General features: G+C 46.3%; 1 protein-coding gene across 1 annotated transcript; it reads left to right on the top strand.

Moving 5' to 3' along the window:
- The first annotated feature begins 1,091 nt into the window (after positions 1–1,091).
- On the top strand, positions 1,092–9,223 carry LOC122117380 (orthopedia homeobox). The gene is made up of 3 exons (XM_042691123.1): positions 1,092–1,271; positions 2,524–2,933; positions 8,653–9,223. Exons 1-3 carry the CDS (start codon positions 1,235–1,237, stop codon positions 9,181–9,183), a joined length of 978 nt encoding a protein of 325 aa, XP_042547057.1. The 5' UTR covers positions 1,092–1,234; the 3' UTR covers positions 9,184–9,223.
- Positions 9,224–13,940: the final 4,717 nt, after the last annotated feature.

Raw genomic sequence — 13,940 nt, forward strand, 5'->3', positions numbered from 1 at the left:
AGTACAAATTTATACTGATTTTACTCTAATAATCGTAATAAAAGCTTATAGATTTGGCACTAATTACATAAATGCCTAATGATCTTGAAAATTACTCTGGTTAGAAATATATTACTAATCTAAACTTTGTTGTTGGCTGGCTCTGAAAAATCAGAACATTAGAAATGGTTCGCTTCACTTGTGCAAAGCACTTTAAATTGTTCAAGTAGTTTAACATCTTCAAGAAGAAAATAAAGAGCATTTAACTTTATTTACAGCCTTAAGTGGAGTGGGGAACCGAACTGAACTTTGAAACTTTGACGGAAGAGCAGGTTAGGGACTGAGATCTGAGCACTGGCCGGTGGAGGAGTCGGACCCAGGATGCGGGAAGGGTGAGGAGTGCGGGAACGCACATTTCCCACAGGCCGCGAAAGCAGACAGCGGACATGAGCAGTGTCAAGGAGCCAAGTCTTCTTTACGCACTCAGCCTGAAGTGGAATTGGGGCTTGGTAGGCCTCTGAGCCCAGGCACAGCGCCTGGGATCTCTAGCGCGGGCCTACTAAGCAGAGGCCAAGTTTAGGCGCAGTCCGAGGACCGCGGCGCGCACCGGTGGGGCTCCAGGTGTGACCACCGCCCTCCAGGGTGGCCTAGATCGCCCAGGCGGGGCGACTCTCGGGCCACGCGGAGGTCATTCCCTGCCCCTGTCTCTGGTCTGCCCCTGTGCCTGGACTGTCCTAGCTCTGCTACACGGAGCTGCACCTGTGAAGCGAGCTGGATAGGGCCAGGGGAAGAAAAGGTGTGCTTGGGGGGGGAAAAAAGCTCCAGAAAGAACGGACCGAGGCCGGCCAGAAAGCCCAGGGCGAGGCCGAAGTGGTCGCTGCTGCTTTAGCGGCTGCTCGGGCTGAAGCTGCCAGGGCTACGGCCACCGCCTCCTCCGGGCGGGCGGGCGGGCGGGCGGGCGCGGGCGGGCGGGCGGAGTGGGGGACTCTCCGGGCGCTGACATTTGCAGGCTGCCCTCCTGATTGGTCCCCTCGCCGAGCTGCTCACGGGTTCATTCAACTGTTAAGCACCTCCCCGTCTCTCTAAAGGACATTATAATGCAAGAAGCCCCCTTTTTAACCACAAACCGAATTTTCTTTCATTTAGGTGATCTATATATATCTATATCGTATAGCTTATAGCTTATATCTATTTTAAATAACTTAAAGCCGCTAAAATTTGGGGGGGAACAGCTTTCGCCCTGGAGCGGTGCGCGATGCTGTCTCACGCCGACCTCCTGGACGCCAGGCTAGGTGAGTGAGCGCCTCTCGCCCCGGCAGCCAGGAGAAGCCGGGGCAGGAAATTGTCAATTTGTTCCTTATTTTACCTTAATGCGCCCTAAATGGACTAATTTCTTTAAAAGTAATTGTGCTGTATTAAAGTTTAATTTGATTTAGCATCGTCTTTAAAAAAAATCTATGGAATATGTAGATCCCAAAAAGGAGTTGGAGGAATGTTGTTACTTTTTTTGTTTTCCTTGTTTTTTTTTTCTCCTCCCCTCCCCTTGATGTTTTTGAAAGGCGATCTGCCCCGTGATCATTTGTTTGGCGGTGTTTCTTTTTTCTCTCCCCTGTGCTCTGATCTGGGATTTCTTTCTCCTCTTTTTCCCCCTCTTTATCCCCACCACTCCTTTCTTCTTCTCATCTAAGGGTGGTTGAATTATTTAAAAAAAAAAAATCTTGTGTGGAGGAGAAGCTGCTGACACCGAGGTGGATTTGCTAAGTGTGCTGGTTGAGAAAGAGAAACGCCAAATTCGTCCTCGCGCACACCCCAGCCTTTTACCAGGGACTCCGTGTTGCCAATGGCTGAAAGGAACGGGCCTTTTATTTCTCTGGAAAGAAAAGTTGAATTTTCTAAAGTTTGATTCACTGATGTGTCTACAGAGTTTCTTTAATGCTATCTGGGGTACTAGGCTCTGGGTTTCCGGTTTGGGGAATCTTGGCTGATGGATGTGATTCCATTTTCCAAACCCTTTCTCTGATTTGAGAGGGAGGCGGAGTTGATTTGGGTTGACTGTGCGGGGTGAAAGGCTTGCGGGGACGTATTCATCTTCGGCTAGAGAGAGGGACTCGGGGTTGGAGATAAGAGTTCCCCAGTTTGCCTAAGCGCAAGTGGAATCCTTTAACTTCTTTCTGGCCGCCCGCGCCTCTTGTTCGAAGATTTGCCTCCGATTTCCTGGGGCGCCAGGGACACGGTTTATGAAAGGGACCCGGACGCATGCTTTATTGCCCGGCTTGGGGGTGTTTTATTGTGGGGGACACGAAAGCACGCCCGGTGAACTACAGGAGCCGGCTGCCGAGAAAAGGGAAGGAGCCGGGATATGTCATGTTACCCTGGCTGTCCAAATCCTGGGGAACCCAGCAGATCGCCTGGGGAGCTTCGTCCCTAGGACGGGCGTGGACGCGGCGGGAGCCGAGGATGGGGCCGCGGGAGGACCGAGGAGGGAAGACGGTCCCCCGTGGCATCTCCAGGAAATGAGTGACCGAGATCCCTTTGCCTCTTCAGGTATGAAAGATGCCGCCGAGCTTCTGGGCCACCGGGAGGCGGTGAAGTGTAGGCTGGGCGTGGGGGGCTCCGACCCCGGGGGCCATCCAGGGGACCTGGCGCCCAACTCCGACCCAGTGGAGGGAGCCACGCTGCTGCCGGGCGAAGACATCACCACCGTGGGCTCTACTCCCGCTTCGCTGGCGGTGAGTGCCAAAGACCCAGACAAGCAGCCCGGGCCCCAGGGCGGCCCCAACCCCAGCCAAGGCGGCCAGCAGCAGGGCCAGCAGAAGCAGAAGCGCCACCGCACGCGCTTCACTCCCGCGCAACTCAACGAGCTGGAGAGGAGCTTCGCCAAGACGCACTACCCCGACATCTTCATGCGGGAGGAGCTGGCTTTGCGGATCGGGCTGACTGAGTCCCGAGTGCAGGTACGCAGGCTTGGATGTGGAGACCGACCGGACCGAAAGGAGAGGGCGGCGGGAGGGTTTCTGCAAAGGGACCCTACTCTTCTCTTCCCCTACCGCGGCCCTGGACAGCGCTCGGGTTATCTACCGGTTCCTAGCTCTTTCTCTGCCCAGAAAATTACCCCCCCCTCTTGCCCCCGCCACATGCCACCTCCCAAAGGACTTGCGAGGCCAGTCTCCAGTACAGCACCAGCAGAGCCACGTCCTGGTGGAAACTCTCTTAAAGGGTAGCCAGGTATTGTTGGGCTGCTGGGTTCGCCCTTCTCTCCACACCGGCATCTCCCAGGCGGCTAACCCCGGGGTAAACTTCAACACCGGCTCTAGTTATTGACAAGTATTTCATTACCTCTTAATGAGTTTGTATTAAGCATTTAGATAAATGGGGAAAACGCACACAAAACATGAAAAAGGAAGAAATAAGGTGTAATGAGTTTCTTTTTAAAAACCACTCAGACCTCACGGTGTGACTTGAATCTCAAATATCGTCCTCTCCCATCGCCCAGACAAAGTATTTTGATGTTTTGCTAAGGTTCTGAATTTGGTGGTCTACCAATAAGCTAGAGTGGCTGGAGATCTTCTCCACAGCCCGCGGTGCAAGTCCTGTGTGCTTTAAACAAAATAAATAAATAAATGAATAAATAAAATTTCCCTAAGGAAACGTGGGAGTGTGATAGTGGGAAATGAAGGCTTTCTGAGGTAGTTACCCAATCAAGAAAAACAGAAACAAACAAACAAAAAAACTCAAACATTTAGGGCTAGAAGAAATCATCGTTGAACCGTTATCATCCTGGCACACACAACGTTGTAAATTATATGTCACCTCAAAAATCACACCGATAGCTCTTCTGAAAATTGGGGAATAAAAATATAATCCTAACGAGCTCCAGATTTCGCCCCCTCCCCACCCCCGCTTTTCAAAAGGACAAAAACAGTAACAAGTATTTTACGCACAGGTGCAAGGCCAAGAAGCATTCTGTCTTGAGTTATCCAGGGTGCTGAAATTCTTCCTCTGCTATCTAGGACCCCACTATTTGTCCAGTATCCTGGGTGTCAACCGCACTAATTTATTAAACCAGTGCTACCTTTGAAATTAACGTTAGAGCTCTCAGTTATTTTACATTTAATTTAGGAGACGAGAGACCAGGTAACCATAGTCACAATGCTGAACAATTTTGTTTTGCTTTGGCAATTTATAGCTAGGCTAAAAGGCAAAAAATAGTACGCATTTCTGTTCTAATAGCAAATGAATGCCATCAAAAACTTGAAATGGTTAAATTAACAGATTGATATTTTGTTCATTATAACTCTAGGTGGTTTTGTTAGTGAGCTCTGAAAGGCCTTAACGTTGGCAACTGAAATAATGCCTGGAAAGAGTATTAATCGAATTGTGAAGATTCATTATTGTAATGCCCTTTAAATATCTCACCTTTCACCATTTTAAAATCCGAAGTTGAGTTCAAACATTCACGGGGGAAAAAGCGATCTCAGTAGTACATAAAGATAATACTTGGATGTCAGCTCAATACTAGAGGCACAAAATTAATAAATTTGTTTTTTGTCCCTCAAGAGAAATGTTGAGTATTAATTTTTGTTTTAAAGAGTGAAATGTTGTGTCTTAACCCAGACATACTGGTAATTAATTCAAATTAAAATGGAACTTAGAATCACAAATAAAATATAATTGGACAACTAATTTTATGAAAAAAGAAAACGGGTCTATTAAACTTTATTAGGTCTTCCAAAGGTTAATGACAGTGATTCTTTTGATAGAAAAAGTTGTAAATGAAATAAAATATAAAGTGTGTGGTAGAAATAGTTATTTTGACAAAGTACACAAAAGAATATCCAAGAAGAATGAGACAAAATATGTTAATTGTTCTAGCATAATGTTCTACCAAAGATAATAGCTTGAAGCTGATGATAGAAACAATTTAATAGAATGGCAATTTCAATATTTTTTAAAATAATATTTCATAGTTTAAAAAGTAATCAGATCAACATAACCTTCTTAATTAACATTTCAAAATGATTAACATTATGTAATGTAATACAAAAATAATTTATGGGAAATGTATTTACTTCACTATTCACTATACCACTGCTCCTTGACCAAATTCAAATTAAATAGTAATTGGCTTATGTTCTTATATGATGAGTGCTTCATACTTTTCTTTGTAGCTAACAGATTCTCACACATTCTTTGCAGTATGTGGGCCACTGCACTGATTAAAAGTGATCTAAACATTTAATTTATTGCAATTGTTTGTTTGCAGAGATACTTTTTTATTCTAGGCTAAATTATTCAATATATTTATTTTGTCTATACTTGGTATATATCACACTTTTAAGTATTTATTAAAGCACCTCTACCCACATGGAGGCCAATTCTATTCTGATAATGCTCCCCTTTTCTGCCTACTGTAATAAAACCATTCCTTTTATAGCATGCCATTATTAGAAACCAATTTCAGAATTATTTATAACCTGGAATGGCTTATTAAGCAGCAATGCGAGAATCATGCAAATTACGCGATCAAATGCAATATAATAAGCATAATCATTAGTCTCTAGCACGGATTAATTAACTTTCAATATTTTATTTACATAAAAACCAAATCAGTGAAATAACTTCTGCACAGTCAGGCTTGCCTTTCAATATTTTATATGAACACAAATAATGTGCTGTAATTCCATTGACCGTGTCTCCCAGAATGGCCCTGTCACCTGCCACATCTTAATAGGGGGACAAGCTGAGAGTATTTTCTAGTTTTCTAATGGAATGAGAAATTGCATTTTCTTCCTCTCCCAGCACTATTAAAGTGTAATGAATTCGGCCCAGAGTTCACGGCTGGCTGATCGAAATGAACCTGAGATCTAGGCTTTAATACAGCTCCCCAGATTTCCTCCCAAATCTTCACATTAATCATTTGCTGGATTCCAATGAGATCTTCATAAAGCGTTTGCTTAGAGGGGGGAAAAAGTAATATTCTTTCCTTTTCCCCCTCTTTCTCTATTTCTGAGCCATTTATAGCTGGGGAATTAAATGGGCTATATATTTTAAAATACATTTACAGTATGTCTATATTACTGTAACAGCAGATATCATGAAAGTGGATTTTTAGATTCTAACCTCCATTAGATTCTCACTGTTGTATTAAGCATTTTCGAAGAAGAGCTGCATTTCAAACTAAGTACAAAGTTGGCCCGTGGCTGCGGTTAATATATTTCCTGGAGTTGTCATCTGTGCATTCTGAAAATCTCCCTTAGGTTTTGCCTGCATTTTAATCCGTCATGCTCTAGTTTTCAAGTGGAAACATTCACATTTTAAAAACATATGCATCATAGCTTGGAACAGAGGTGCTCAGATCCCGTGCAATTTTTTTCCCCAACCCCAGTAAGCCATGAAACATAAAAAAATTTGTAGCTATCATTTGACTACTAACCCTCGAACATAATTGAGCATGATTTTTTTTTATTCTTCCTGTAACATTTAGTTCTTTAACAGCTGTTTTTTTATCCCTTTCTATGTGTGAGCAGATTCTGGATTCAGAAACCTTTCTGGCAGTAATGTTTGCTATTGAAATTCCTCTGGACAAATTTCCACCACCACCACCACCCCTGCACTTCTTTCTTTGATTTCTTTTTCCACTCCTTTTTCTACCTCATCCCCTCCAATATTTTAGGATTCACTGGCACTTAGAGGATGTTAGGAAGTCTTGGATTTATCAGATAACTTTGAAAATATAGTTGTGTGCTGCATGTGAGGTGCAGGAATCATTTGGACACAGATCCAATCTCTGCCAAGGGTGCCTTGCCATCTACTGTTCCCTTCCCCCCCTCCCCCCATCCAGTGTTGGCTAGGTGCTACAAAGGTGCCTGTGATGGCTTGTCACTCCTCCACTTCGGAGGTGTGTTCTCCATCAAAGGCCCTAACAGCTCAATCCTGAAGCATTGATCCCATCCACTATCAAGGACCTGTTGTCTCATTAATCAGTAACACTACCTCAGGGGCTGTATTGAGAAAAGGATGCTGAGTATTTGCCCTTTGCAGATAGTGGGGTAGGCAACATGTAGGAATGAGGTAGGAACCAGGGAAAGATCAAGGTGGTGGCTGATGTCCCCCATAAGTTATGAAAGCAAGAATCAGTTCAAAGAGAAATCTAGATTGCAATATGGTTGGCTTTGGCAGGTGGAGATTATGTCTTGGCTTACAAGGGTGCAACACAGCTGAGAACTGGTGGTTTACCAAGAAAAAGGGCACGTTTGTCCACACTTGTGATACTTCATTTTGCAGAGCAGAGTGCTTGGGTTGGACTAACTGATGAATCACCTTTTGGGCCAAAAATAGTACGATGACTAAATTGTGTTGGCCAAATTCTAAGAGGAAACACAGAACTTGATGCTATATCCCACATTATTTGTATTTAGTCACAGCACACTTGCAGCTGACAAGATTTAAAACTGAATGTCTGCCAAGTAGGCATGTTGGCCACTATTATTTTCCTCCTTAAAGATAAAATTTTAAAACGTGGAGATGGATAGTCAACTTGGTCTTGTCACTTAGTACATATCATCCAGACACAACTCTTTCCCTGTTATATTGAATTTCCCATCTGTAGGCACAAACTTGCCTGGTAGGACCTGAAATTCCTGAGCCTGTTAGGCAAAAAAGTGTAGGAGGCTTATTTTCATTTGGAATACAGTTTATCAAACACATCTCTCTGAAAAGGACCTCTGGGTTGGCCTAAGCAAAATTAAATTTGTTTCATAACTAGTGTGAGTTTTAAACTTCACCTCTTTTTTATTTGCATTGGTTGGAAAAAAAATTGCTTGTAGTTTATAAATGAAAGGGAAGACTACTTGAAGGTACCAGAGGCCTTATTACTTGAGATTCTCATTAAGTTACTGGAAAAAAACTAAAACTAAAACTAAAACAGTCTTGAAGGTCTGGCGGCTCAGGGCCCTGGCAGCCCACAGAGACCAGACAAAGCTGTCCTGACAATGGTTCCCGGTGAGCCCGGCTGTAATTGTGGGAGGAATCAGAAGTCAGCATGGCGACTCAAACAAGCCTGCACCTCAGTGGCTCACTTTTCCATAGGATCACTATTTTAACCTCTCTGCTCTGTCAACCGTGGTGGTAGGGATTTTCCTTTGTCTTTCGATTTTGAAACTGGCTATGTCACCTACGGGTCTTTCATCAATTTCCAAATTTCCAGCGTTTCTGAAAATTCTATACCCCATCAGTGTTATAAGACATGCCATTAAGCCACATGGTACACGTGTTTATCTTCATTTGTACACCTGTGGGTCGAGCCTTGACACTTGCCTGCCTGCAGAACTGTGCATGTGTGCAGGTCACAGGCCGTGCCAGGGTTGGGGGGCGGGGACGCGGTGAGCTTTGCACGGGGTGATGTGTTGGCGCCACGCGTCAGCGCCACGGGGCACAATCGCTTGAGGGCGCGGGAGTCAGCGCCTCGTGGGCGCAAGAGACGTCGGGTGGGTTGTAGATGATGGCGAGCCTAGCCGGGTGTGGGCCCAGCGGAGCCAAGCGGAGCCGATCAGAGGGGTCCGGCCTGCAATGTAGCCCGCATCTGACTCAGGTTTCTGGGCTCCAGCCCCGGGCCGCTGTGGTCGGTCGGCTCACTCATCGTGCTCTGTCTGTCTCCCGCCCTGCCCGCTCCAGGTCTGGTTCCAGAACCGACGCGCCAAGTGGAAGAAGCGCAAGAAGACCACCAATGTGTTCCGCGCGCCCGGCACGCTCCTGCCCACGCCAGGCCTGCCTCAGTTTCCATCCGCCGCCGCCGCCGCCGCCGCCGCCATGGGCGACAGCCTGTGCTCTTTCCACGCCAACGACACCCGCTGGGCGGCGGCCGCCATGCCCGGCGTGTCTCAGCTGCCGCTGCCGCCCGCGCTGGGCCGGCAGCAAGCCATGGCGCAGTCGCTGTCCCAGTGCAGCCTGGCGGCCGGGCCGCCGCCCAACTCCATGGGCCTGTCCAACAGCCTGGCGGGGTCCAACGGCGCCGGGCTGCAGTCGCACCTCTACCAGCCTGCCTTCCCCGGCATGGTGCCCGCCTCCCTCCCCGGTCCCAGCAACGTCTCGGGCTCGCCCCAGCTCTGCAGCTCCCCGGACAGCAGCGACGTGTGGCGGGGCACGAGCATCGCCTCGCTCCGCCGCAAGGCGCTAGAGCACACAGTCTCCATGAGCTTCACTTAATGCAGCCGCGCCCCGGCCCGCTTCGCCCCGGCGCCGCCCCAAGGGCCGCCCCGAAACTCTGGGGCGCGCGCTGGGCCCCTCCCCAGATTCCCTGTCCCGGGCCCCTGCCCGGCGCCCTGCCCCGTCCCAACTCGTTCTGTCCTGGCTTCCACCCTCCACTCGCTCGGGCTTCCCAGCAAGCCCCGGCCCGCCAGGCCTCCCCCTCGCCTGACTTCGCTGGCCCGCGCTCCCCACGCTTCCCCCCAACCCTCGTCCCTTCCCACCCCTACTCCCCTTTAGGCCCAGCCTCCAGCGCCCCCATCCCACCCTTCCGCACCCCTCCCTCCCGCCTCCCCTTCCCCGGCTGGCCCCGGTCGTGCTCGCGCCCCGCTCCCGGCCTTCTGCTGGGCTGTGTTCCCACCCACGCCTAGGACACGACGCCCACGACCCCCCTCGCCCTCCCTTCGCCTCTTCCCCGGCTCCTTCGCTCCCCGTGCCCCCCCCCCTCCTCCCGCGCCCCACCGAAAGCATCCTTCCCGCCATTTTACTTACCAGGGAGTCGACTCAGGATCTGAAATCAGACACCAATGGACTGGTTTGTGGGCAGAAACACACACACACACACACATACACACACACACCACTCTCAGACACTACACACGTGTGCGCGCACACATACACATGCATCGAGGTCACACATGGACGTGTTCAAGGGACAGCACAATGTTAGAGATTGTTATGTTCTAGGAGGACAAGCATCTGCTACCAACCGCCTCTTCCGAGGGCCCAATTGATACCCTTTGATTTAACCTTGTATTCTTCCTCTCTTGCTCACCTCGCCCACCCCCCTACCCTTGCCCTGGAGTGTCGGGCACATCCATGCAGCCCTCTATTGGCTTGCAAAAGAACGCTGTCGTTTGATCTTATGTTTTCTCCTTAAGCCACAGCCGCGTGAGGGTTTAGGAGGGAAGGCTTCTCAGGAGGCGCGTGCCAGTGGGTTGAGTGACTGGAATAGACTTCCTCATTTTGATCAAGTCTTTATAAGGATGAATAAAATACACACTTAAGGAAAGTTCCCTTTTGTAAAAGCAAAAGCCACATCTCTTTTCTGGATCCTTTAGGACTGGGGTTTGTTTGCTTCCTTTTCCGTTTCTTTCCTCTCGCTGCTCTGTGCCCTTGGTTGTTTTGTGGTCGTCCTGTCGTCTCTCGTGCCCCCGTGGGTCACCTGCTGGCCACCGATGGGCGCACGGGGGACATCTACAACCCTGCAACTTTGTACAGAGAAACACAATCAGCTCTTTCTGCATGTGCTGGTCAAATCCAAACCCAGAGAACAGAAGCGCTTTCTAAGAATGAACAAACGTGAAATAGGATGTTTTGTGTAGATAAAGCATTCTTGTTACATACTGGTCAATTTGTGATATGTTTTAACTTATTGTCTGTGCTTATTTATGGAATTTGGTTTTCTTAATAAATGTTTGAGCTAATATAAAGCATATTATTTGACTTTTCCGGACAAGTTTATATCAAGGTAAATGTAAATGGATAAAATAAAATCATTTTCAGTATGTGATATGGAGAATGATGAGTTCTGGTGTGATACGGAATGGCGGGAGGGCCTGAGGGGGAAGGGAAGGGAGTGCGGACCTCGGGCGGCCGTTCCGCGCCTTGGGTGGGTTCACAGGCCTTTCACCGCTCAGACTTGGGTTCCGATTCTGAGCAGCACCCCGAGGCCACGATTTCGACCGGAAGGTCCATGAGTTCCGCAGGGACCCAGGCCGGAAGTGCCGTGCCCGGCCGGCCGCGAGCGCCCCACGCGAGCTCCAGCTCCGAGCCTCGCGAGGCTTGGGCCCGACCTGCGCTTCGGAGCCTGACGAGGCGCAGCTGCCGTCTCGGAACGCACGACTCCAGAGTGGAACAGCATCTCGGGTGAACGGTTTTCCTCCACAATGAGCCGAGTGGAGGGGGGACCCCTCGCGGGCTGTGTCCTTGGCACCTGGAGGCTGAGGTCCGGAGGGGGCCGTGGTTCGAACCCGCGGCCTACAGAGCCCGGAGCCCTTCCCTCCCGAGCTACCCAGAACCACGTCTTGTCCCGGGCATGCTCTGATCTCATCCAGGGCCTACACTTCGGTGGGACCTTTCCACAGTGAGGTGGTCATGGGTCTTCGTGACTCAGAGCTAGGGTTGGCTTGAGATGCCCTAGAACCTCTCAGGTAGGGGCAAATGGTGTCCCAAACGCTGCCCCTTAGCGTAGGTCGCCTGTCATGGCCTCTCTGCCCACGGCCCTGAATTTCTCTCAGAAAGGTGGTTGGTGTCAGCTAACCTTGAAGTTAGCCACGTGCTCAGTTGCTTAAGTAGTCTGAGGGGGAAGGCGGCGTGTTTGAAACTTGGAGGCAAATCGGTATCACAGGCTTGCATTGGAAAATTAAACCAAGATCAATCTCATGGTTTGAAATTTAATCATCATTATAGGCTTTGAGAGGGTACCCCTTTTCCCAAGGGAAGATTTCTCCTTTGATTGCCACAGAGTGTAAACCCTAAACATACCCCAGCTAAGGATACAGTCTTTGTAACCTCTGGGTTGCATGTGAATTTTAGGAACTCCATACGTTGTAATTACTACTCAACTAAGTGAACCCAATGAATCCCTGGAGGGCAAGAGCAAAAAGGTACAGGTTTCTTTGATAAAGAAAACCATGTGTTCATGTTACTTTAGAATTTTTACTAGGGGGAGGTTGGACAGGTTACAGAATAATTTCAGTTCCACTTTTCCTAAGGAATATTTTAATATAACACGAAAGTATTAAAGAAGAGAAAAACATGTTAATTTGGGATTTCACATAAAATTGGAACATTTTCTAGAATTCTGCAGCACAACCTTCAAATTTCTAAAATAGCAGTAGATGAATACTGGTTTTCTTTATTCATTTTCCATATTTCCCCCTGGCCTTATGATAGTGCTCTTTAAAAAAAAGAGAAAGAAATAGTGGATATTGTAATCTCAACTCAAATTTAGGAGATCAGTACAAATCACAGATTGCTTCAACATTGAGCATAGAAGGTTGTTTACAAGAATGCTAATTTTACAGCTTTTTTATGCTGCTATAAAGCATAACTTTATGATGTAGGAATGCAATAAAGGGTGCTAAATGGAATCTTTAAAACTTGTATTTCTCAAAGGCAAAGAAAATGAGATCGTCCATTTGAAAAAAAAAATGGAGTGACTCAGAACAGGGATGAGAAGTTGCAAATCAACTGAAGTGATAGATGCTTTCAAAAGTACTTATATCTTATAATGGTGATTATTTATCAATATTAAGATGGGAGTGTACAGTTTTTCACTTGACCTGACTCTAAAATAATATTTGTTTCTATGGTAATTGATTTTTGTATTAAAAATTCTGAGCATTTTAAAGTCATAGATGCCATTAGGATAGGGAAAGGTAACCTAGCCCAAATTGTTAAGGTTGACAATTTAGTCAGAGAAGAATCACAACCTGAAAGATTTCTGCTTTTGAGGAAGGAAGAATTATTTAACAGAATGTTTCATATTAGTTTTAACTCATTATGAACACAATTCTAACTCAAAAGTGTTAACGAATGAAAGTCAACAAGGAGCAAATAATGGTGACTAATATAGAAATTCAATATATTAGAGGTCTTGCCTCAGATGAATTATAATTTTTTCTGAGTAGCCTATTTGGCACTGACTACTGTTACCACATGCTACCAACAAAAGTCAAAGTCCATTATGACATACTTATATGATTGATTTATTTACATATTTCTTCTCGTATGTTTATTTTTCTCTGGATATACATAATAAATATACTTGTCATACAATTGATGGCATAGTAACGATGTTTTACTTATTTTATCTTTTGTTAATGGTGAGAAATATGATACAAGAATGCACCTGCTAACGATATTATTGGCTACTGAGTATAAAATAGAATGCAGGGCAATTTGCGTAGACCAAGGTAAATATGTAAATATATAAAAAATTTGAACTTTGGAGCAGGTTTATATTTGATGCCTTCAATGACTTTGCTCCCTGAAAATGTGTTTTTAATTTGTATTTCAGCCTTTACATTTTAATTTTTGGGATAAAGAAGAAAAGAACTCAGCTCACAAGGATGAGTGTTCGAGTAATGGCAGTAGTTAACCTGTCAGTTGAAAGAATGTAACCTTCCTTTTCTCTCTTTCATGACATAAAGATAATCTCATCTGAGGGCATTTATGTGAAGAAATAACAGCATGGCATGGTGAAACTACTGGCTCATTAATCCTGGCATCTACTTCCTACAGGGTTCCTTGATTAGTTAGATTCATTCATTGGGTATTTCAGAGTTTTTGATTTGTCACCATTGGCTAGGTTCACTGAGTTCAGGCTAAATTGAGCCAGAAGCAATGTTTATTAGTAATTTTGTAGTACAGGCTATCCTAATAATTCAGCCCAAATATCTCATCTGAAAAATATCCATTCACCCTCGCTTCTAATGTGGGTTGCAGCTGTGTTCATGGGGAATTGAAAGAACACAAGTGATTGGGCATGTATTTCCTAAATTATTAATATGATAGCTAATAGCTGTAAACCCATCTTCGGATCCAATGCAGAAATTATGATTCATTTTAAAAATGAAAGCAGCAACAAAGGGGGGCACCCCCTGCCTGGCTATCTGCTAACTCTCATCAGTGTGGCGCTTTCAGTACAGGAACCATGGCCTATTTAGCATGTGGCCATTACAGAGAGAAGCAGAACAATGCCTTTGGCTTTT

Source organism: Dipodomys spectabilis, unplaced genomic scaffold, assembly GCF_019054845.1.
Source record: "Dipodomys spectabilis isolate Male_0828 unplaced genomic scaffold, ASM1905484v1 ptg000140l, whole genome shotgun sequence".
NCBI classification, from domain to species: Eukaryota; Metazoa; Chordata; class Mammalia; order Rodentia; family Heteromyidae; genus Dipodomys; species Dipodomys spectabilis.

What these genes read in the sequence shown, in the direction of transcription:
- LOC122117380 (XM_042691123.1), top strand. Translation starts at nt 1,235, where the DNA reads ATGCTGTCTCACGCCGACCTCCTGGACGCCAGGCTAG. An exon ending in CCTCCTGGACGCCAGGCTAG is followed by an intron (nt 1,272 to 2,523) that starts GTGAGTGAGCGC and finishes TTGCCTCTTCAG; the next exon opens with GTATGAAAGATGCCGCCGAG. An exon ending in TGACTGAGTCCCGAGTGCAG is followed by an intron (nt 2,934 to 8,652) that starts GTACGCAGGCTT and finishes TGCCCGCTCCAG; the next exon opens with GTCTGGTTCCAGAACCGACG.